Source organism: Borostomias antarcticus, assembly GCF_949987555.1.
Source record: "Borostomias antarcticus genome assembly, chromosome: 6".
Taxonomy (NCBI): domain Eukaryota; kingdom Metazoa; phylum Chordata; class Actinopteri; order Stomiiformes; family Stomiidae; genus Borostomias; species Borostomias antarcticus.
This window is the reverse complement of record NC_140239.1, coordinates 4,075,094-4,099,986: the sequence shown is the minus strand read 5'-3', so window position 1 is coordinate 4,099,986 and position 24,893 is coordinate 4,075,094. Positions and strand designations below refer to the sequence as shown.

Here is a 24,893-nt window from a genome sequence, read left to right as displayed (position 1 = left end):
GTGTTTAATTGTTCGAGTGTTGTCAGGTGTTGGTTCACATGTTCCACTGTACAGTAGTGCAGAGTCCGTTGTTATCTATTGTATAGACAAGGTGTGAAGTGTAGAGCCAGTGCAATAGCATCATCATCCACAGACCTGTTGGCTCTGTAAGCAAACTGGTGTGGGTCTAGTGAGTCTGGTACGATGGTGTCGATGTGTTTCATCACTAGTTCCTCCATGTGCTTCATCACCACTGGAGCAGAGGGTTTCAGGGCTAGCTGACTTTTGCTTATTAACAAATCAATTCCCTAAAGCCCACTCATGAACACAAATCCCTTTCCTCAGCTGCCAAATGACCTATGACCTCAATAGGCTCTGTGAAGGTGTCTCACCTCCTCAGACATAAGCGTTGATCTCTAAATTGAGCTAATGAATCAGCTGTGTCACTGTTCAAGCATATAATCGTCCCAACTCAGCTCGCCACACCCCTCTTAGCTAATGCTTTGTGAATTACACGCTTGATTTAGGCTTGACAAAGTAATTTATTGTAAAAGTTGTGTGTATTAAGAAGTAATATTGCATGATATAAAATGCATTGGGTCCTGTTGAAAATGGTCCCATAATCAACTAGAAATGGTGGTCAGAGAGCACAGACCTCCACCCATAAATGCATTCTGTGGCTCTGTGCACACACACATGCTTTTTTTGGGGGGTGCTCCTTTTTTAATGTGTTGTGACTTTGTTCCGTTGTGTTGTCAGTCACTTCCGTTGTGTTGTTGGTCAACTCCGTTGTGTTGTGGCTGATTTGTGTTGTGCCTTTTTTAAATGTGTTGTACCTTTATATATCATGTGTTGTGACTTTTTAATGTGTTGTGACTTTTTTAATGTGTTGTCACTTTTTTAAATGTGTTGTCACTTTTTAATGTGTCGTGACTTTTTTTTATTTGTGTTGTGACTTCTTTTAATGTGATGTGACTTCTTTTAATGTGTTGTCACTTTTTTAATGTGTTGTGACACTTCAGGGCCACCGTAGTACGTCGAGAGCTTTATACCAGTCCAAACCCAGTGTCTCTGTGACCTTCCCATGTCGCAATATGGCAGTTTCAATTCCCCCTATTGACAATGAATGGGGGGAATTTTCTCTCTCCCAGGTCCAAAAAATGAATGGAGGTGAATGGCCGGCCATGTTTGGGTAGCTCATGGACTCAACCCATGATTCGGATCTGCTCCAAAATTTAATGGGGTTTGGCCCCCTCCACTGTTTCATGAAAACTGGTCTGGTAGTTTTTGCGTAATCCTGCTAACAAACAAACAAACAAGCAAACAAACAAACAAACAAGCAAGCAAGCAAACAAACCAAGAAACAGCTCATGGACCTGTCCCAAACCAGTTTTGCCAACTCCTCTGTAAGGGAAGTAGCTGTTGGTTCTCCCAAAAGTATCTAGATGATGGAATCAACTAATTTGCATAAAATGCAATTCTGAAAGAAGAAAAATGAATAGAAAAGGCTGACCAGGTAGTTTACAAACTAACTATTTAGTCCAGGGGCCAATCCAGATTTTGATACCACCTAGGTGACCAAAGAATATTGTTTTTTTTGTCTTCCTACATGTGTCTAGTTTATATTTTGGTATGATAACTTTGCCTGTCTAGTACTGTATCTTAATGCTGGATCAAAATACATTTTCTCAGCACCCCCACACCCCAGTACCCAAATTATAGACACAAGCACTAAATGTTAACAAACCTTAACTCAATCCATATGTTAATAATGTACTTTATGGAATATCACTCTGAATGTATTTACTTACAAATATCAATGTTAAATCCACTAGAATTAAGATTAATGTGAACTAAAGCCAAAACACACTAACAGAAGCCCTCTGAGGAATGTAACAAACTGGTCAAACTGGTCCAAGCAGCAGAGGGAGGAGTTGGTTAGGTTAGTTATGACCATTAGATAAATAATAATGTTGCCTTTTGGCTATATTTAGGTTGCAACATATTCTTGAACAATTTCACGTTGTTATGTCTTTGTTGTTTTGTTTTGTCCTTGTTTGTTTGTTGTATTGTTAATTGTATTTCATGTTATTATTGTCTTATGTTATGTGTAGGACCCCCTCGAAAACGAGTTGGGACAACTCAAGGGGGTTTATCCTACTAATAAAACAAACTTAACAAGTCAAAAAAAATGTAGAGAACCAACTGAAGTTCGTCACACCTAACACTTCCTCATACCTGAAAATGTCATGAGACATTCCTGAACCCAAAGGACTGAAGCAGAATTGATTAAGATCAAAACAGGTGATCATCAGATCCAAAAAGACATCGAGAGGCTTTTTATCTGGTTTCTATCTTCAGAAGTGTTTGTTTGAAAGTGAACCCACAGATAGACATCATGGCGAAGATCAACTGCTTTGAATTAGCTAGTTATGCTCGTAGCTAGCTAGATTACTGCTGTTGGTTCTGTCATATCCAGCTAGCTAGGTAGCTCAGAGAGCAGAGGCAAAGAGCACCCGTTCTGCTGAGCCCAGCTATGTCAAACCCAGTTGCTCCATATAGTCCATCGACAGCCAACATGGAAGCCCATGGAAGATGGTCTCAACCGAGACCAGACTACCTCGCGAAGTGGCACCTTCAGCTCAGCGTGGGCAAGACAGTGTCTGCAGCATACCACCTCAACAACCGGGAAGCAAGAAGGGACCTGGACGTGCGTGTTGCACAACAACCGTCTGGAGTTCCACCAAGCCCCCAAGTACCTCAGTGTACGCTTGGACCGGACACTGTCCTACAAGCAACACCTGGATGACGTGAAGGCCAAAGTAACAGCAAGGGTCTCGCTTATCCGCCGCTTGGCGGGTTTGACTTGGGGAGCTTCCCCCAAGACCCTACGCATATCCACGCAAGCCCTGGTCCTACCCGTAGCCGAATACTGCGCCCCTGCCTGGAGCAGAAGTCCACACGTGACTAGGGTAGATACTGTCATCAACAGCGCCCTCCGGATAGTAACTGGTTGTCTGAAACCCACCCGACCAGTGTCCGACGGGATGCCTGGCAGGCAGCATCCTGGAAGCAGACGTGGGAGACGGTTGGGCCCTCCCGCATCCACCGTTACATCCCGGACCCGGGAGGCGGTGTAAAAGGACAAGACCTACCACGCCATCTATGGACCTCGCTGAATCGTCTACGCCCTGGGGTCGGCCGCTTCAAGTCATCTCTGAAGAAGTGGGGCCTGTCAGACAGTGCGGCATGCGAGTGTGGCAAGCCTGATCAGACTGCCGAGCATATAATCACAGGGCAGCACGGTGGCTCAGTGGTTAGCACTGTCGCCTCACAGCAAGAAGGTCCTGGGTTCGAATCCCGGTCGTTCCAGGTCCTTTCTGTGTGGAGTTTGCATGTTCTCCCCGTGCCTGCGTGGGTTCCCTCCGGGTACTCCGGCTTCCCCCACCATCATAAAGACATGCAACGTATGAATGTGAGGGGCCGTAGGCGCTGATTGGCAGCCATGCTTCTGTCAGTCTGCCCCAGGGCAGCTGTGGCTACAGATGTAGCTTACCTGTCTGAATGAAAGTCATACCATGTCTGAATGAATACTGGACTCTGTAAAGCACGCTGGGTATCATGAAGGGCGCTATATAAATCCAACTTGATTGATTGATCACCGGCTGCCCCCTATACAGGCCACCTTCAGAAGCATGGCCTCTTCGACTTAGGACCGGAGACGAGGGTGTGGCTGCACGACATTGAGTTGGCCATCTGATGATATACGAAAGAAGAAGAAGTCCAAAATGACATTCTACATTTAGAGTCCATAAAAGTGTTGACTGGATGTAGCCTAATGAGGAAAGTGTCTCCGCGAGTGATTTTTCGGCGAACTGGGGTACAGCCTGGACGGCTAAATAATTGGTTACGATAAGCTGATGATCGGTTACAAGCACTTACAGATTCCTGCTCTACAACATTTGGAGAATTCCTCCATTGCGCACTTCCTCTTTGCTGGCGTCACGGCAGCCATCTTTCCTCTGGAGCTTATATTACATTACATTACAGTCATTTAGCTGATGCTTTTAACCAAAGCAACTTACAATAACTACTAAGTACTACTATTTGCCAGAACTCACAAGTGCATCTCCTTTCTAAAACAAGTGACTACGAGCATAATCTAGTGCTGAAGGCAAAGTGAAGACTAGCTAACTAAAAATTCAATAGGTGCTTAAGAGGGAGGATCCTTCTTGAAGAGGTGAGCTTGTCCAGAAAGATGCAGCTCTGCTTGTGTTGAACATCCCCAAGTTCTCCCATACAACTTCCCGACTCCGTTCTCTCCACTGACTCCCTATGGAAGCTCACCTGCCTACAGTGCAGTGAAAGGAGCAGCTCCTCCCTACCTTCAGGCCATGGTCACACCCCCGCCCGACCACTTTGCTCTGCTGGCTTGAGGCGATAGGTTACACCGTCGCTCCATGGCCCCTGGTGAGTAGTACACCTGACTACCTACATTGTTAAATGCAATTACTGTACGTCACTTATAGTCAGGGAATATTGCAATATATTGGGATCAAATTCCTACCAAGAAACTTCTTCACCAATGTATTTGTAAAGGTGTCTACTAACATATTTCAAAAAGTTTAAATGTAAATTACGTAGGGCAACCTGTGACAGCTGTGGAAAGTTATGGTACCCGGAACCTTACCTGGGAAAAACAGAAAATGTTTAGTTCTGCCTTAAGTAGCTTGTGACGGGTCAAACTTATGAGGGCTTTTTCATGATTCTGAAACAATTTCAAGCATTAGTTTTACACCAAAACCACTCCTTGGCGGCACAACAGCCGGCCCACTTTTCCAGCTTGTCCCAAAGTCATTTTTTGGAGTTGAAAATAAATTTGCTGAGCATGCAAATAAAAAAGTAGCTTTATTTATCATCATGGGGTCGTCTACAGACAGGCCTCCCATCTTCGTCTCCAGTCATCCCAGTCCTCCATACACCTGGACATCTCACCGGTGGTCTCCACTTCCACATCCATCTTAATTATGTCCACAAATGTTTTGGTAGGACGACCTCACGACTTGCGTACGTGCCATGGACATGGCTCCCATAACACCAGCTGCTGGCCAGAAGCTCTCTGGGTCCTTTATGAAGCTTATTTCAATTTCAAGTTAAGGTGTGAAGTGTTACCGTTAGCCTCTACCTCCCGTAACATGCTCTGAGATGTGTGGGGGCTGTGTGCTGGTGCAAAAATGTGTTCATTTGTGTCTCTATGTTGTTTAGTTCAAAAGCGATGCTATTTTGATGCATTCGTTAGGTCAAGAGCTTTATACCAGTCCAATCCAGTTGTCTCTGTGATCTTCCCATGTCGAGATATGGCCGTTTCAATTCCCCCTATTGACAATGCATGCTGAGAATTTTTTGCTTCAAAAGTTGAAAAAAAATGAATGGAGGTGAATGGACGGCCGTGTTTGGGTGGCTTGTGGACCCGTCCAGTGATTAATGGGTTCTAAGTTGGACCGTGCTACACCCTTCCACCAAGTTTTGTGAAAATCGGTCCAGTCGTTTTTGTGTAATCCTTCAAACAGTCAAACAAACACACGCAACCGAAAACATGACTTTTCTCCCTGCGCCGTTGCTGGGGTGGAGGTAAATACAACAGAGAACTGCTTCAAAACATTTATTTGTCACTAAATAACACAAAGGTCTTTGGGACTTTATAACAAAAGACCTAGATGTGCAAGTACAACAAACATAGCTCACAAAAGACAGAGAGAAATTCAGACTGAATAGAGGTGAAAAAATGTTCTCAAAAAAAGCACCACAGTGTCAACATCTGTCACTCGCCCCTGCCGAAAAAGACAAAACATACACACCCAAAACAGAGACACATAGAACACATTTTGAGAGGGTTTTAAACAGTGTGCAAAGTTGTACAAAATTTGATTGAGCTGTATTTGGTACTATTAACATCCCAGAACCACCTACATTCAATTATTTCAAGGGTTTTATGTATTGTTCCAACCAATTATGTTTAATATGATATGATATCCTGCAAGTAAATACTGAAAATAAAAAAGGGAAGTGCGGAGGGTAAAATCATTTTGATTTTGTACAAGCTTTGGGAATCATTCAGTTTTGATGAAAACATCTTTAAGGCCGTTGGTTACTGTAATATATTTCTACACACATACGGTGCTCTATTAAGTAATGTAATAAATGTTATCTTAAAGATGAGGCAGTTAGGACTTTTCTGAAAAGCAGTACTAAGGTACTGAGGTGAGCTACACTAAGGTAAGAACTGGACTTCACGTTGGTGACAGGAAGTAAGGGACTCATCACGCGCACTCGTGAAATAGTGTTCCCAAATTGAACTCATATTCCAAAATGGACTGGATACATATCATTCTCTTAAAACTGTGATACGCTGATAACATCACGACAATGTTATTAGAGCGCTGTCATAACACAGATATTCTACAGCAAAACCCATATCAGTTCACACAAATTGAGTAAAGCATCAGGCCTCTCGAAGTCTCTGATCCCTGTGGCAGCACTGAGGACAGTGAATAACAAAGGCAGGTCTAAAATAGTCAGTATAATCCAGCACTGTGATTGAGAGATGGTCTCCCATGTGCTCGTGTATAATCTAGGTCAATCTGTGAGGCAGCTGCAGGGACTGCTGCAAATCTGAGGGATTACTGCGTCCCCAGGAAGAGGAGATGCATACTATGGCGGGCGTAGTCCGACCAAAATCCCTGTTCATCAATTATACCCTACAGTAGTAACCCTCGCTACGAAACACCCTGTTCAAATACATGCAGCGTTGTGCTTGTTTACAAATGTCTCAAAGAAACCACTGAGATCTCTCAGGGTTCTTCCTATAGAATCTGGAGACAGGAATAGCGAAAACAACCCATGTGCTTTCCCATCGTCGGGTTGTATAATCTGTCTGATCTCATGCTAGCAGGGAGCGAGGGAACGGGTCTCTCTCAGGCTCGGCTGTGCATGGGAAAGTTCTGTGACATCAAAGAGAACAGGGTCATGGGAGTCAGCGGAGCAGGTCAGAGGTTAAAGGGCTCACTCTTATAAGGAGAGAGTGACCAGCTAATACCGTGATGAGGATAAATAGATATTCAGTACATCCCTTCACTGATAGTACATTATACAATAAATATAGCCTAATATATAAAGTAGAATATAAACACACATTGTTGTTTTCATATGATGTTTCACTGATTAACACTGACACAATTATTTGTCGAAGGCAGACAACTGTGAGCACTGCCACAAGCAGTGACATGTAGAGTAAAAGAAAGTTACAGCAAAGAACGTAGCATAACAGAACGTAGCAGCCGTCATCCTTAAAAAGGATGAGGGCTTTTAGGCTGAGCAGCTACCAGAGACAGAGACTGGGGAAACTAGGCAGTAAAGTCCATGGCGGGAACCAGGTGGAGACAGAGAGCCCAGATAGCAAGCGGATGTGTAATGATTCTGGGCCATATGTGGGCCGGAACTAAGCCACAAGGGCCAGATCTGGCCTGTATATGGCCCAGATCCGCTTGCTATCTGGGAGGGGCTGTAAGAGGATCCACGCGACCCTCTGATAGTGCTTGTTCTCTCCGCAGGCAAGAATAATGCTTTGGGTGTGTGTGTGTGTGTGTGTGTGTGTGTGTGTGTGCGTGTGTATGCTGGTGTGTGTATGCGTGTGTGTGTGCGTGTGTGTGTGTGTTGTGTGTGTGTGTGTGTGTGCGTGCGTGTGTATGCTGGTGTGTGTATGTGTATGCTGGTGTGTGTATGTGTATGCGTGTGTGTGTGTATGTGTGTGTGTGTGTGTATGCTGGTGTGTGTATGCTGGTGTGTGTATGCGTGTGTGTGTATGCGTGTGCGTGTGTACGCTGGTGTGTGTATCCGTGTGTGTGTGTGTGTGTGTGTGTGCGTGTGTATGCTGGTGTGTGTGTACGTGTGTGTGTGTGTTGTGCGTGCGTATGCATGTGTGTGTGTGTGTGTGTGTGTTGTGTGCGCATATGCATGAGGCAAAGACAAACTGAGACAGAAGGTGGAGATGTGAACGTGTTTGTTGTTGTCTGACTAAACAGACTCAGAGGTCCATGCATTCCTACGCTTGACAAAAAAATACATGCAGCAGCAAATTACAAACTGACTCATGACTCACTGTTTGCCCTACTGATACTATCATGTGATTGGCTCTGACTTGTTGTGACCAAGAGCAAAGAGGGACCCATAGTAGAACTGAAGTTCACTGCTAAAAAAAGGACATCAATCAAATAACAAACGTATCATTTGTGATTTGCAATGCAGTGCTGGATAGTAATCAAGTTCCCTATGTTCCTGTAAGATATACATATAATAATAATCCACGAGCGAGAGAGAGTGAGAGAGAGAGAGAGAGAGAGAGAGAGGGAGAGATGGAGAGGGAGAGAGAGAGAGAGAGAGAGATAGAGAGGGAGAGGGAGAGAGAGAGAGAGAGAGAGACAGAGAGAGAGAGAGAGAGATAGAGAGGGAGAGGGAGAGAGAGAGAGAGAGAGAGAGACAGAGAGAGAGAGAGAGAGAGAGAGAGACAGAGAGAGAGACAGAGAGAGAGAGAGAGAGGGAGAGATAGAGAGCCATCCTGTCATGTGCTTAAGTATAGAGAGCTACAGTATACAGAGAGCCAGAGCCTTGGGGCCGAACACACAGAACGATGCTATTCACACGGTCAAGAAGTGACTGTAGCCATGTGCAGGAGGAGACAATAGCGGACCGCTGCGATGATGACGGACGCTCCCACATCATCTCTTTGCGTGCTGCTCTTCGGTAGACGATACAGGTGAGGGGTCGGGGTGGCGGTCCCCTTGTCCCTCCGGCTGGACAGACTGCACCGTCTCCACCAGGCTGCCGCTGGGGAGGACCACGTACCGGGCAGCCATGTCCGAGGGCTGCAGCTCCCTCCGCCCCTCTTTGCTGTGCCAGATCCCATAACCAAAATACACCAGCAGACCTGGTGAGAGGGAATGGACAGGGAATATTGTTGTATGTAGGTAAGTGTCGCATAGCCAGACCTATCTCCACACTTCGTTTACGCTGTGCCAGCGCTGGAGACAGGTCTGGCTGGACATATTACCATTCTGCAATAGAGGGGGGGGGGGACGGGGGGGGCAGTATTTCTTTAAACCAATCACCGTCGTCTTGGGCGGAGCCAGCCCCGGACGCGGCGACGGTGCTCTTGCAAAATAGTCTGGATCGAATCTGATTGGTGCCGTGAGAATCTCTCGGCCCGAATCAGATTAATTTGCGTCGCCAGACTCGCTACTGATTGGGCAGTGTGACAACAAATGTTTATTGCCAAAACCTACATCCGTTGAGCCAGACTATATATAGGTAAACTGATACGAAGTACCTCCAAACATCAGAATGCACAACTGCCATGAGTTCGCCAATGATGAAAGGTCACCTCCAGGGTCACCGCCAGCACACCCTATCATGGTCCCTTTCCTGTGGGAGTCCAGGCCGCTGCCATGCGTCATATTCCCCATGCAGCCAGTTAACTAATTGTTCGCTCACCATGACATGACAAACCAACAACCTAGGGTGATTACTGGTGCTGTGCACCTGTTTACCATTGCAGTTGGAATATACAGCATCATAGGCTCACATTTTATGACGTTTCAATTAATTGAATTTGCCGTCTGTCTCTATGTTGTGCTGTGCCGTGAGCTATTAGATGCATAGAATTTCCCCAAGGGGATGAATAAAGGGGATTAATAAAGTATTTCAATTATTCAATGGCTAATCTGTGCTTTTAGAGGAAGTAATCTATTTTATAGTCTTCTATGAAGCATTCAAGTAATGTGTTTAAAGAGCACAGTGCAAAATGTTGTGAAAATGGATTTGAAAAGTCATCATATTAACCATATATCCTGTACAACATAGGGTTCAAGAAAAGTAAAGTGTCCTCTATTCTTACACATTGCTTAAAAAAATAACCAATATACTGTAGGGTGAATGGTTGGGTTCAGCTCTCCTGGCGGCCATCTTACCTGCAACCAGCCAAACGATGAAGCGAACCCAGGTACTGGGGCTGAGCTTCAACATCAGGAAAATATTCACCAGGATACTTGCTCCGGGGATGAATGGGACTAGAGGAACCTAGAAAGAGGAAGGCAATGGCTACTCATAAACTGAAATTCACACTCCATTACAGCCCTCTACTACTAAAACATCCACTGATATGATATGATAATGACCGTAGGGTCGGCGGTTCGAATCCCGCCTCCTCCTGTCCACATGTCGAAGTGTCCTTGGGTAAAGACACTGAACCCCAAATTGCTCCCAGTAAGCAGGCTAGCACCTTGCATGCCAGCTGCTGCCATTGTCTGTGTGAATGTGTGTGTGAATAGGTGAATGAGAGGCCATTGTAAAAGCGCTTAGGATAAAAGCGCTATATACAGTAAGAGCAGTCCATTTAGCATTTCAGTCCAACGGAGGGGCTGTATGAGCAGATTTAATATTACTGTACGCTTCTGCCAGAGGTAACAGGTCCTACTTGGGTATATAGAAAACGTCTGCCTCACTAATATAGACTCACTACAACAGCTTTCATTCTGTGGGGAGGTGGATGGATACGGATACTATTCACCAGTCAGAGCGTCTGCTATGACTCAGAGCTGGTAGATACCGTGGCTCTCTGCCCACTGAGAGCCAGACCGACGCGTGTCGGTTTATCATGTCTGAGAGAGAGAGGAGAGGCACTTTCGAACTCTGTCCCCAGAGCTCATCGTCAGGACTGCGCAGGAAATTCACTTGCAATGACAAGACACCCCAGGCGTTTTGCTCATCTTCCCAGTGTAACAGGATTAAAATGGGCATCGTATACTGTAACTACTAACTGTACTTAAGAGATGGAAAAAGGGCAATTTGATTACTATTCCTGCCCCCCTTCCGCCTTTGAACAGCTGTGTGTGCACATAACAAAATCAAGCAACAGTTATTACTCAGATGACTGGTAACCAAATTTGAACGTTAGATTTGATCAGGGTAGACACACAGTTCATCCAGAGACCTGATCCTGGACTGCTCGCTCCCTACAGGCATGGTAAAGTGGTTAAGGGTGGCTCACCTGGAAGGTTTTGTCGTTCGACTGAGGCTCGTGCGCCCAAATGAGGCCCAGACTGAGGAGGTACGCTGAGCCGAAGACCACCACCATCAGGGACAAGCTCCAGACCGGCAGGTTCAGCTGGCCGCTGCCGAACACCACCACGGCCGAGAGGGACACCGAGCTCACCATCAGAGCCAGCACGGAGAAGGCCACCGCCTCCCCCGGCTCGCAGTCCCCCAGCACCCTGCTCAGGTAGGGCTCCCAGCGCGCCTTCAGCTGGCCCGCGCCTCGCTGCTCGCGCGTCTTCTGCATCTCCACCAGCTGGAGCTTGTCAGAGAAGGACTCGTACTCCTTCAGCTCCCCGCTGTCCTGGGCGATGTTCTGGGTCTCCGAGGTGGCAGGGGAGGGCTCGGCGTTGGGATTGGGGGAGGCGGAGGAGTTCGCCTTGGAGCTGGTCTTCTCTGGCTGGAAGCGCAGCACGATAACGCTGGCTGCCACAAAGGTGTAGGCCAAGAGAGTTCCGATAGACAGGAACTGAACCAACGCTTCCAGGTCAAAGACGAGAGCCATGATGGCCATTAGGAAACCGGACACCATGATAGCATTGACCGGGACCTTGGTGACAGGGTTGACCCTGGAGAAGAAGGAGAAGAAGAGGCCGTCTTCTGCCATGGCGTACACAATCCGGGGGAGGGAGAAGAGGTTGCTGAGCAGCACAGTGTTCATGGCTAGAGGCGGAGAGCAGAGAGGTTTGTGATTAGGATAATAGGAAAAGCCGAGAGCAAGGAAATCACACATCTGGCTCATTGTGTTGCCTCTGTGTATGAAATGCGCTATACAAATAAAGTTTTGATTGATTGATTGATCTGAAAAACAGGAGCGTTTACTTCTACAAGAGCGCCTGGGAGGCCTTCCTTAAAAGTACGACTCAAAAACACTCTTAGGGATTTAAGAACAGTCCTAGTCTACAGTATACAATCCCTAAGCTACCACACTGTGACTGTTAAGAGGCACTTACCGCATATGGAACCTATCGCCACAATGTAGCCAGCCCAGCTGTAGCCACGACGGAAGAAGGCGTCGGAGAGGGCGGAATTGGGGTCGAGGGTGTGCCAGGGCACCATGAGAGTAAGCACGGTCGAGACCAGGATGTAGGCTGTGGCCGCCATACCCAAGGAGATGGCGGTGGCAATGGGGATGGCCCTCTGGGGGTTCCTGGCTTCCTCGCTGGAGGCTGCGATCACATCGAAGCCGACGAAGGCGTAGAAGCAGGTAGCGGTGCCTGCCATTATTCCAGACACACCGAAAGGGGCGAAGCCTCCCTCCTTCGCGCTCCAGTTGGCTGGATCAGCGAGCATAAAGCCAAATACCAGGATGAAGCATATCACCAGCATACTGACGACGGAGAAGATGTGGTTCAGCCAGGAGGACACTTGTACTCCGAAGGATATGAAGAACGTGGCGATGACCAGGATCCCTGCCGCCAACAGGTCCGGGGAGCGTGCGATGAAGGGCGTGTCCCATCTCATTATGTGGTTCTCCGTGTAGTTCTGAATGGTGTGGTTAAACATGGAGTCCAGGTAACCGCTCCACGCCCGCGCAACAGCAGCCCCGCCAATCATGTACTCCAGGATCACGTTCCAGCCAATGAGAAAGGCCCAGATCTCCCCCACCGAGACGTAGGTGAACATGTAGGCCGAGCCCGTTTTCGGGACGCGGGCTCCGAACTCGGCGTAGCAGAAGGCGGCCAGCAGGGAGGCGAAACCGGCGATGACGAAGGAGACGACCACGGCGGGGCCGGCCGTGTCCTTGGCCACCGTGCCCGTCAGGACGTAGAGTCCCGAGCCCACCATGCCCCCAACCCCCAGCAGGGCCAGGTCCACGGTGGACAGGCAGCGCTTCAGCGACGTGGCCATCAAGTCGTCGTCCAGCGTCTTCAGCCGGTTCAGTCGCTGGCAGAGGCGCACCGCCGGGGCGCAGCTGCGCGTACAGGCCGCCATTGCTGCGGAGCAACGCTCTCACGCACAGTGACGGGCCGGTGGGAGGGGGGCGGGGGGGGGGAGGGGAGACGCTCACACCGGATCCATACTCTGCGCTGTTCAACTGACCTGAGAGAGAGATAATTACATTATGTCTTACAAAATAGCTCAATGGACAAAGGGGCAATGGTTTTATACCCTTAGGCCCACAGTAGAGCCAGATCTAGATGAGATCACAGCCGTTCTTAACCACGTGGCACGACCACTGAAGAGAAGACGTGACAACAGAACAGATGGGGATGTTTAGAAATAGACTGCTTTTGAATCATGGGTTATATTTCTCTTTTTCAGTTCTCAAATTAATCATCATGTGGCCACATAAAAATTGGATCTTAATGAAGGCATAGTCTACAGTTATGCTCAATAATGTTAAATAAGTTACCCTATTATTGTAACAGAGTGGTACTAACATAATAACAAATTCAGTGTGATCCACTAATGAAGAAAGCACTGCAATTAGTCTACATTCTCATTCTGCATAGCCTGTACAACAATTCCGAAAAAGAAAAGTCTGAAAGCTATGGATATACAAAGGTCCAAGTTGATCGCCCCACAATGCGGAGCCAATTGCAACCTGATACAGGTCTTAAGATGAAACTCATCAGTAAGAAAACCTCGGTCCGGTGCATCGTCCTTTTGGAGATGCAACATCCGATGACTGCGCACGGTGCACGGTGAGCATATGGCGACATCATGATGCCTCAGTGCTTCGGATAAAATTACGTAATGCGTTCACTATCACTAATAAACATCGTCACGAAGTGAGGTGACCCATTTATCCGTTTCTCTCTCTCTTTCTCTTTCTTACACTCAAATACAGCTGTAGCCTACTGTAAGCTACCAGAATGCGAAGGATCCTAATGCACCGTTTTCATAATAGGCTAACATTAATTATGTATCACAAAATGGTAGGTATTGTCGGCTTAAGATGCAGCTTATTGCAACTAAATTATTTGAATTGTTTCCCCCCTATCTCATTTATTTTATAACGAGAAGCAGCTATTTATTTTCACACGCTCTAGCCTACTGTAGAAAGAAATATCACTGTGCGGAAGACATGGATTATCGAAATGGAAAAACATACAAATAATGGTATTACAATGCCAGTGTAGCATATTCATAATTTTACCTTTATTGTTCGAGATGGTTCATCTGTATTTTATGGTTGCTTGATCGCTTCAATCGCCACGGCGGCAGGACCAGGAAGGGGACAGGGTCGGAGCCGCGGATGAGCTGGGTTGTAGGAGCGCTCCCTTCTTAAAGGAACAGAACAGCCGTGGGATCGAGGGGTGAGGGATGGGGGTCCCTCCATCTATAACCTGTTTATTGGGAGGAGGGTCAGATACCCAATACAGTATGCATAATGCTGGACCGACCTGTACTCATTAGAGAAAACCAGGATGTAGGCACTAAAACTGGCTTATTTGCCCTAGGGCATAGGCCTATGTATTTGTCCGGGTTACATACACTTAATGCAAATTATATTCCCATTATCACACCGTGTCCTAGGCGTATATGAAGTTCACATATTGCCCATCATTCACTCGAACATCATTTGCACTGTCCTGTCCTTGTACCCTAATGTTGTCATCAGTGTTGTGCACCTAGTGACCAGAACAAATTCCTAGTAGGTGAATGAATGAATGAATGAATGAATGAATGAATGGGTTTATTTTGGACATTCTTAATGGACCATAAATAAGCTGTTTCAAATTGTGTGAAATTACAGCAAAGAAAAACAAAACAAGAATAAAAACAGCACAACAACAACAAAAAAACATCAAATGCATTTCACACAATAAAGGTGTTAAAACCATAGGTGTAAAAACTATCTGGCAATAAAACAGATTCTGATAAATGATCCAACATTCACAAAGATCAAAACAATCATATCTTTATTTAATTGAAGTATGTTTCACATATAGGTCAAAATCATGTTGATGATCTCACCATTAAGATATATGAAACTTGTTGTGTGTACAGTTCGCTATGTAGGATACCAACCTACAAACAAACCAAGATCAATCAGACATTTCTTGCTGCCTGCTTAGCCCTCCTTCTCACAGTCCCATGTCATGACACGACCTGCAGGAGGCAGTATTCAAATGCCTTCATAAGGCATTTCAGCATTGAACAACTGCCATGTAGGATCATGTAGGGCACAGAGCAGTCGGTCTGTCTGTCTCCATCTCCAGGAACAACACTCCTCCTGAGAAGCTCCTATCACGAGCTGAATCCAGAACCCAGAACGGGCTCACAGGCACGACAGGCCTCGCCTCCGTGTTCCTCCTGCTTATCCACAATCTGATCCCTGGGTCTTAGGACAGGCTTCCCGACTGAGACTCTTTCTGTTGAAGTTTGAGAATCAGCTCGAGCAGGTTCATCTGCATCGTCAGCTCCTACACAGACAGAGGGAGGAAACATTATACCTCAGACTAGAGTTTCCCAAACTTGGCCAATGACCCCATTTTGATTTCCATATCATAGCCCCAACCATATTAAGAATTCAATGTTTTTATTGTCTTTTATATTTTAACCACAGACTTTTAATATTGGTTTAAACGAGAGAATAAAAACATTTTCACCATGTCTACTGCGGTGGTTAATATCAAAGTGTCTGCAATCGTGCCCTTTAACTACTGGTGCTATACGATAGCTAACCTGGAACGATGCCTCCAGGGCTCGTCTCAGAAACAGTCATATTCTTTTAGAATTGAATCTGTTGCTTATTTAGTTCATCTTCCCTTCTATTGAAAGAAAGTCCTTGTGTTTGTTGGCATGTGTTCCTTGCATGGTGTCAAGGTGTCGTCTGAGTTTGTTGGACTTCATGACATCGGTGGACTTCATGAGAGGGAGAAGACATTTCCACACGAGGCATTTTGGTTTGTCAACGTTTTTTTTTTATTGTAAAGCCATAATCCAGGTAAGTTTCTTTGTATTTTCAAGCACATTTTAGTGCTTTTGGTGTGGGTCAGATACCCCGGCTTCACTTGAGCTACTTGAGCTATCCACTGAACTAGTCGAGCATGATGGTTTGTTGAGAAAACGGTTCATTCCGGAGCGACGTAGTGGGTGTAGCCATTCACAGACGAGTGCAATGGTTTCTCTTCTTTCCATCCTTGCTGTAATTGTTCAATGCTGAAATGCCTGTTGCAAAAACAGCAGGTCCCCAGGCACCCAAAAACAGAAGGCAAGGGAGGTAGGAGAAAAAGCCTTTATTTCTAATAAAAAAATCTAAAAACCAACATGTTTCGACCACACTGGTCTTCTGTAAATTAGTCTGAAATGCCTAATTTCTTACTGAGGGGATCAATAAAATCTTATCTTAAAATGAGGCAAAGTATGTTTTCCCCACAATCTAAGTGCACTCTGTCATTAGTTGATATATATCTTTACAATTTTTTGCATTATATTGCGAGTGTTGTACGGTAGTTCATGACATAACAATGCTCTAAAAGGTATAAGGACTAAATAAAAACATTTTATTTTTATATTAAATATAATAATTACATTTGAATTGGGCAATTCTCTCACAACCCCATTCTCATATATGCAAGGTTGCGACCCCTAGTTTGGGAAGCTTTGCCTTAGAGCCATTATAGTATGAGGAGCGCCACCTGCTGGAGGCAATAGAGTATTCAACTCAGCTGTCTTCAAACGCTTAAAACTACATACTAGTTTTTGATCATCCGAACATGAAGCGCGTGGTTGTTTGGTTACCTTGGATCTTTTTCTGTTGTGTTGCTGAGAGAGCAGTGATATTTCACCCTATCAACTCAACACTACTATGAACATTCACCTGAGGGTTGGTGGTGATGTAGAAACCAGGAACTCCAGACTTCTCCAGCGTGTTCTGCTGATCTATCACCTTCTGGTCCATTTCAACCACTATCTTCTCATCCATCATCCTTTGCTCATCTTTCACGCGAATGTCGAGAGCCTGATGAGATAGTTTATTTTGAGATGACCAGAAAAAAATAAACGCATCCGTCCATTCAGCATATCCTATTCGCCTTATTCACCTGGCAAATACATAGAGGTGAATGAGCCATAGTTAGCCGTCAGCTGCATTCACTCCGATGTATTTTCAAATGCGAAAACAACGGCAGTGAAAAACAATCAGAGTCTGGTAATGATGAGTTTGTAACCCCGATAGTGTATTCAGCCTGTTATTTTGAATATTTTGGTTCTTGAAGTGGTGTTTTTACAGTGAACTTTTAACATTGAAATCAACGGGCACTTCTGCATCCGCACCCCTAATTACGTCAGACTGACCAATATGGCAGCTGAGGTGAATAAGGCGAATCCAAAGTAATGGCAGGTGTGTGAGTGGTAAATGCTGCACCTCTGTCTCCCCTTGTTGGTTGGTTTTCAGAACCGCCAGGTTGTGGGACTTGCAAACTAGCAGAGCTTCTTTGTGTTTCCGTGCCAGATCTTGCTTGAGTGCTGGACATTAATAAAAAAATACAGATTAAAAATCTCAAGCGCAAATAACCTGACTTACTTTAAAAGGCAATGGCAACTTAAGATGCATCCTAAATATTTTTTACATGCTTGGCAAGGTTTGGACATAAGCGTTCCCCTGGCTGGCACTTGTTTCCACTGCTCCCGAATTCAATACATTTCACAGGAGAGCTAAAACCACTCAGATTACACCCTGTGCTTCCCGTCTCGCAAAAGCACATTTATCATAGTTTTCCAAACACATTTAGGTTCCCCCATTGACTTCCATTGTAGCTGAGTGCACACCTGTAGAAAAACTGTAGCTATTAACAGTGAACTATAACACAATGCTGTGATTTCGGTGTGTGAACACAGTCTAATGGGCAGACAGCTGGCACCTTGTCATCCCAAGTCGAGCACTGATGATCGCATTACATTCAGAGACTACAGACTAATGGAGATCAGTTAAGAGCTTCTGTGCACACACTGCCAGACATACCACGGTGCTCACAGTGCAGCTTTTGTCTCTGGTTGTACAGATTCCTCTCGGTCAGGTGCTGGATGTCGAGGAGCCCTTGCACTATCTCATAGACTGTTCCATCTATGAGAGCCAGAGCTAGGTCACTCAGTGTGGTGTAGGACAGGCGCTGCTGGAAGGAGCTAGACATGAACAAATACATGTGAATCATTTGTCAGAATAAGAAAATTCAGTAGTCATTTTTAATTTCTAGGAACTACAGTGCTGTAGTAACTAGCTAACGTTGTAACGACTGCTAGTTCTCTTGGCTTGTACACACCTAGGCAAATCTTTCACAAGTGTTTGCAGTTCAGATAGTAAGTAGTAATGTCTCTCTTGTTGCTTTGTAGAGTCAGTCTGCTCGTCATAGACGCCGGGATAAACGTCCATTTTCGCAATCCAGACGGCTAACTAGCTATAATTAAAGTAAACAACGCAAGGGTAACTGCATTGTTATCTTCTATCGTCTTTGCTGGTCGCATCTGGGTCGCATCATTGTCGGATTGTCGCATTTATGCTATGAAAGGACCCTAAACAATGAAAAATAGCTGTCTCGAAAATGCCTGCCCTTAATCCAGTCATATTTTATATATATATAAATATATCCACCAGATGGCGCCAAATATCAACACGTCAGCCGCTGAGGAGTGTGGCGGTAGAATCACGAGTCAGTCGCGAGGCTAGTGTGTTGGTAGCCTACCTTTACAATAACTACCTTTACAATAACTACCTTTACAATCATATTTGCCCATGCAACAAAGTGAGCAGCTGTTACTGGTTTTACTTACATTCACCATACACTATGGTGGATAAGTAAAGTCTGATACATGGATGAAAAAAACTTTGGAAGAAAAACGCTTTGGATGTTTACCTTTATTATTATTTTGACTTCCTTCTCACCACGAATTTGTCTCTGAATGTGTCTCTTTTATGGCAAAATAGTCATTTAACCTGGATTTAAGTAGGTTGCAAATTCTCCAGCCTACCCACTGGAACCTATTGGATAGTGAATCCCGTTGTAACTGCAGGCTGAACCGTTTCTCCCAGCAGACTACGCGCCGTCACGCCATGGAGGTGCCAGAGATGAGAAGGGGGCTGCTGAGGAGAGAAGAAGGGGGCTGCTGAGGAGAGAAGAAGGGGGCTGCTGAGGAGAGAAGAAGGGGGCTGCTGAGGAGAGAAGAAGGGGGCTGCTGAGGAGAGAAGAAGGGGGCTGCTGAGGAGAGAAGAAGGGGGCTGCTGAGGAGAGAAGAAGGGGGCTGCTGAGGAGAGAAGAAGGGGGCTGCTGAGGAGAGGAGAAGGGGGCTGCTGAGGAGAGAAGAAGGGGGCTGCTGAGGAGAGAAGAAGGGGGCTGCTGAGGAGAGAAGAAGGGGGCTGCTGAGGAGAGAAGAAGTGGGCTGCTGAGGAGAGAAGAAGTGGGCTGCTGAGGAGAGAAGAAGGGGGCTGCTGAGGAGAGAAGAAGGGGGCTGCTGAGGAGAGAAGAAGTGGGCTGCTGAGGAGAGGAGCGCGCGCGTGAGGACCGTGGATGGGCAGCTGAAAGGAATTGGAAAAATATCATCTTCTATTTAAAATGGCCAAAAATACTTCTCTTTATTTTCGTATTGTAGAGGGCAGAAGCCTGGAAGCAAAAGACGTGTAAGTATAAGACAAGACTTAATTGCTGCTCTCCTCTTAAGTTATGAATCGTTGAGGCACAGAGCTGTAATTTATAACTGGTTAAAATCTATTAGCCTGCATTTAGAGAATGAAATGAGAAACATGCTTTCATGAGCACGCAGCTCATACTGTCATGTTTGATTTAATCTTATAAGCCCATCACAAATGCATAAGGGGGAAAAATCCACAGGTTTGTTTGCAAATTGATTTTCTAATATGGGACAATCAAGGCCAAACAATTTTTTGTCTGATCACATTCCTTATTTTTTCCATAAGTTCTGGGACCAGTGACCCATACTGCATTGTGAAAGTTGACAATGAAGTTGTGGCCAGGTGAGTATCACTATTCATTCATTACACGTAGTTATACGGTCAACATGTAACCTTTCATGACAAAGTGTGTCACAGGGAACTGTATTCCAGAGTATTCCTCTGATTTCCCAGCATGCACAGCTGCTACTTTTGATTTAAGTGCTGCCACTTGTCTTCAAGTCTCCATATTTAGTCTCTATCATATAATCTAAATGTAACCACTGATATAACTGTAGTCGGATGGTCATTTATGATGAGGGAATTGTTTGGCCGTGGGTGTCCCCCCTCTTACATATAGTCATGGTGGTGTGTTTGTGATCAAGGCAGCGGTGATCACAGAAGAACCTGATACAGGGCTCGCCTTTAAGACACCCGCACGTAACCATGGAGAGGAGGCATAAATTATTGCAGGGAGCTCCCATTCTAGGCAGGGAAAATAATGGACACCTGGTGGTCGGGGGTCACATGGTCATGCTGAGCCCATTATAATACATTTTGATTGACATGATTGTTCAATACATTTCATCCCCCCCCACACACACACACACTCCCCTTAATGATGTCACGGGTCATTAAAGCCATAAACGATTTAGAAATTTTGCTTTGTCTTCGTGTCTAGGTAATGTCAAAAGGATTGGGCAATTTTATACAGTTTCATTCTGTGACATCATGATTATTCTGCTGCTTGAAATGGGATTTGTGTTGATAAAACCTTAGCTGCCGTGCCCGTGACAGTGGCTCTGGCTCTGATGAGGGGGTGTTGTCCTTGACTGACCTCTTTTGAACCCTTGCAGGACTGCCACAGTATGGAAGGACCTTAGCCCTTTTTGGGGCGAAGAGTACACCCTGCACCTGCCAATGGGGTTCCATACTCTCTCCTTTTACGTCATGGATGAGGATACTATTGGGTAAGACCACCCTCCACAGTTTGGGTAACCTGTCTTGGAAAGGGAGGGGGTCTTAAGGGGTTAAAGAGACATGTACTGTGTAAATATTTTGGGGGAAAACCACTGGCTTTAAATAAGCACCACCTGACAGATAGAGAAATACAAACTCTCCTTCTCTCTCTCTCTCCTCTCTCTCTCTCTCTACTCTCTCTCCTCTCTCTCTCCTTTCCTTCCTTCAGCCATGATGATGTCATTGGGAAGATATCTCTGAGTAAAGATGCCATTGCGTCCCAGACGAAAGGTACGAACGATCCCTCAACGACATGAATCTTACCTAATCATCTGTCAGTATGTAAAATATTATGCGATTTACAAAAACAATTAATTAAGATACAACATATTAAATGTTATCAAACTATATAGCTGAATATACCTTTTCATTAATATATATCTGGGATATATATAGTTAGAGGAGGCAAGTCAAGAGAGCAAAGGGTGACAGAGACCAGTGGATTCCCAGGACCCATGAGAAATGTCCCTTCATGTACTGTAGGTCTTGGTGATTGAGGAGATACCGTCGGCCTTGGTGATTGAGGAGATACCGTCTGTTTTTTAGGTTCATTCATTCTTCAAACATTCTCAATATGTTTGCTGAATGTTTATATTTTTAACCCGGGCATGCTTTTGTACGCCGTGTTCACGCGGACCGCCTTCTGTACCCGTCCACCATGCAACGTTCAGATAGTTTGCTACTTTACGCGTGTTTTTTTCAGCAGCTAAACCAAACAAGCAAGGTCTCTCCTGGGAACACAGTGTTCAGCGCTGTGACTCAGTGAAATGTAGCCAGTGCCACCGAGTCAACTACTCCCTCAAAGGACCATGGGAATCCGCTGCCGTCTCGGCTGAGAAACTGAACTCGCCTCCTCGTATCTCATGGAACTATAAGTCTCTCGGCGCCGAGAACGCACCGTATCACGCGGTGCAGCCTTTGGCGCCGAGAGACGTCACTGAGCACGTGCCGTCCCGCGTGTAGGTCTGGACAGCTGGATGAACCTGACCAGGGTGCGGCCCGAGGAGGAGGTCCAGGGGGAGATCCACCTGGGCCTGGAGCTGCTGAAGGACGCCCAGAGAACGGGCCTGCGCTGCCACGTCATCGAGGCCAGGTACGAGGCGGCGGCGGCGGTCGATCGCCGGGCGTGCGCGGGAGCTATGACGGGTTCTTGAAAACGGTGTACGGCGTTGAACCAGATCAACCAGATTAACGCCCGTCCACCCTAGCAGATCTGACAGAGGTTTTGGTTAAATAGTGTTCACCAGTCAACGCCCAGATAGCAAGCGGATGTGTAATGATTCTGGGCCATATATGGGCCGGAACTAAGCCACAAGGGCCAGATCTGGCCTGTATATGGCCCAGATCCGCTTGCTATCTGGGACATGTTGTTGTTGTTGTTGTTGTTGGTTCCTAGACAGATGAGCCATGCCAGCAGACCGCGCTGAGTCAGGGAGAGCAGACTTTGAGGAGGATAAGCCCGTTTACAGACGGAACGGGCCACAGAAAGCCGTTAAGGAATGAGAGACCGGGTCTTGGAGAGGCCGTCGGTAACAGCACGGCAACTTAGCGCTGCGAGCAGGGCAGCCATCCAGCTTGGCTGAAGGTGCAGAATCAGTCAAGGGCCTCCAACCAAATCTGGCCAGCGCTATAAGTCGTTATAAGAAGCCAAATCGCAAGACTGACAGTTAACTGCGTTCGAGCAGTGAGGACAGCTAGAATATATTATGGCACAGGCAGCACTTATTTTTTGTATCTATCTGTTTGCCAAAAAGAATAAATGAGACAAAGGACTTAGTGGAGGGTGGACTGTGATAAACAAAGTGAAGGCCTAGCTCTGCCATGTCACCAGGACACTGGCGTTGATGTCACTAATACCCCCCCCCCCCCCCCCGGCGAGCCTCCTGCTCACGACTGCGGCTCTCTCCTGAGTCATCTCACGATCTCGCCCACGCTCTCTCCCCGTCTGGGTCCCCACCTGTCTTACCTAACGCCCCCCCGGCTCGGCGTTAATGAGCCCGCCTGTCAAGGACGCGTCTCCGTGCTTCTCAAACAGGCTGGGGGCCTCATTTATCATTGTGGATCCACCCTTTTTCATTTGCACCTGATTTTTGTACTTGCTTTTCTCCACAAATAATGTGATGCGTCATGACAAAACTCGATGGGAAATATTGTGTATATATCTCACAATATTTCCCATCGAGTTTTGTCATGATACAAAAGTACAAAAATCAGGTGTAAAAAAGGGTGTATCCACAATGATAAATGAGGCCCCTGGGAAGAATACAACCGGTTTACACCGTAGTCTGTCCTCCACCCTCGCTATTTTACCCGAACAACTACATTTGAATACCAGTGTACAGTATCGGACGGCAGGGGCTTGGAGTTCGGCCGCGCTCCCGAGAGTGACGTCTCGTCTTTTTTTTCGGCGACCTTTGACCTCACAGGGACCTGGCTCCGAGAGATATCAGCGGCACCTCCGACCCCTTCGCCAGAATCCTCTTCAACAACCACAGCGCGGAGACGTCAGTGAGTAACCGGAGTGATGAGAAGATGATGGTGCCCCAGATAGCAAGCGGATCTGGGCCATATACAGGCCAGATCCGGCCCATATATGGCCCAGAATCGTTACACATCCGCTTGTTATCTAGGTGGCGTGTCTTTACTACCGGATAACCTCATGCTCTCTTATACCTCGTGTCCGACGGCTTCGGTTGCGCTTGTGTTTGGCCAGATCATTAAGAAGACCCGTTTCCCCCACTGGGGAGAGACCCTGGAGCTGGACCTGGAGGCGGGGGAGGTGGCTGAAGGAGGGACCGTCACCCTGGAGGTCTGGGACTGGGACATGGTGAAGAAGAACGACTTCCTGGGAAAGGTGACAACTTCCTGTTTCTTGCGCTTTAATCCCTCTACGTGTAAATCACGAGTCGGCGCGGCGTGACCGCACAACGCCGAAGTTGTTCTCATTAGGGTTGCAAATTTCAAGGGATTTCATTAATCGATAACTGTTAACGTTAACAAACGAGAGTCGATTCATTGATAAGATGGACTGCGCTTTGCTCGCTTCATTTTTGTGTCTTCTTCCGCTGTGTCGTTGAAATTTCCTAGCATCCCAATTAGCCTTCACTACATGGCGTGGTGCCCTCATGTGCAGTCAGACCTTAAATCACGATTACATTTCACGCAACTCCCGTTGATAACGTTCGTTCCCCCAAAAAAGTTCTGTTCCATTAACAAGCAATTAATCGAGTAACCAAATCTTACTCAAGTAAATTCTTATCGACAATTAATCGATAGTCGATTAACTATTAACATCACTAGTTCTCATTGAATGTTGTTCACCGGTGTTGAACTCGGTGTTAATGAGCTCGCAGACAGGCTGGGAAAAATGCGACCTCTGTTTACACCGTAGTCTGTCTACACCGAAGAGAACCTCCTCACTATTTTACCTGTTACAACTACGTTACAATGTTGTTGACTGGTGTTGAACGTCTGCTGTTGTGGCTCGGGCTGCTTATTGTTTTTGGAAAGGTGGAGATCCCCTTCGCTTGCCTGCACAAGACACCTCTGCTGCAGGGCTGGTTCCGCCTGCTGCCCTTGGGAAACGACGAGGACGACGCCGGGTGAGAATTACGCACTCGTGTGTTTGTGTGCGAGAGAGAGTCCGAAATGACACAAAGTGAGAGAGGGTGGATGAGAGAGGAATGTGTCGTGTGTGAGAGAAGGCCTGTGAGAGAAGTGTGTCGTGTGTGAGAGAAGGCCTGTGAGAGTGGTGTGTGTCGTGTGTGAGAGAAGTGTGTGTCGTGTGTGAGAGAAGTGTGTGTCGTGTGTGAGAGAAGTGTGTGTCGTGTGTGAGAGAAGTGTCTGTCGTGTGTGAGAGAGGTGTGTGTCGTGTGTGAGAGAAGTGTGTGTCGTGTGTGAGAGGTGTGTGTCG

The 24,893-nt window shown here is 46.3% G+C and overlaps 3 protein-coding genes across 3 annotated transcripts in view; 1 reads left to right on the top strand and 2 right to left on the bottom strand.

Annotated features, from left to right (window-relative positions):
* Positions 1-8,753: 8,753 nt before the first annotated feature.
* Positions 8,754-13,059, bottom strand: slc7a4 (solute carrier family 7 member 4; the record flags this gene model as incomplete). Its single annotated transcript, XM_084439613.1, has 4 exons — positions 8,754-8,962; positions 10,002-10,110; positions 11,081-11,787; positions 12,078-13,059. 4 exons carry the CDS (start codon positions 13,057-13,059, stop codon positions 8,754-8,756), a joined length of 2,007 nt encoding a protein of 668 aa, XP_084295739.1.
* A 1,866-nt stretch (positions 13,060-14,925) lies between these two features.
* dgcr6 (DiGeorge syndrome critical region gene 6) lies at positions 14,926-18,505 on the bottom strand. Its single transcript, XM_084439316.1, has 5 exons — positions 18,339-18,505; positions 18,041-18,201; positions 17,444-17,544; positions 16,898-17,038; positions 14,926-15,497 (listed from the first exon to the last, which is right to left on the bottom strand). The coding sequence occupies exons 1-5, from the start codon at positions 18,446-18,448 to the stop codon at positions 15,417-15,419; spliced, it is 594 nt and encodes a 197-aa protein (XP_084295442.1). The 5' UTR covers positions 18,449-18,505; the 3' UTR covers positions 14,926-15,416.
* Positions 18,506-19,625: 1,120 nt separating this feature from the next.
* The window catches only part of rasal1 (RAS protein activator like 1), a gene marked incomplete at both ends in the record, with an annotated part of 17,751 nt that continues 12,483 nt past the window's right edge, over positions 19,626-24,893 (top strand). The window contains 8 exons of the mRNA XM_084439839.1: positions 19,626-19,690; positions 19,988-20,044; positions 20,818-20,931; positions 21,150-21,211; positions 21,944-22,073; positions 23,407-23,488; positions 23,694-23,834; positions 24,491-24,582. Coding sequence (XP_084295965.1) covers positions 19,626-19,690; positions 19,988-20,044; positions 20,818-20,931; positions 21,150-21,211; positions 21,944-22,073; positions 23,407-23,488; positions 23,694-23,834; positions 24,491-24,582 — 743 coding nt within the window. The remainder of the gene's footprint in view (positions 19,691-19,987; positions 20,045-20,817; positions 20,932-21,149; positions 21,212-21,943; positions 22,074-23,406; positions 23,489-23,693; positions 23,835-24,490; positions 24,583-24,893) is intronic.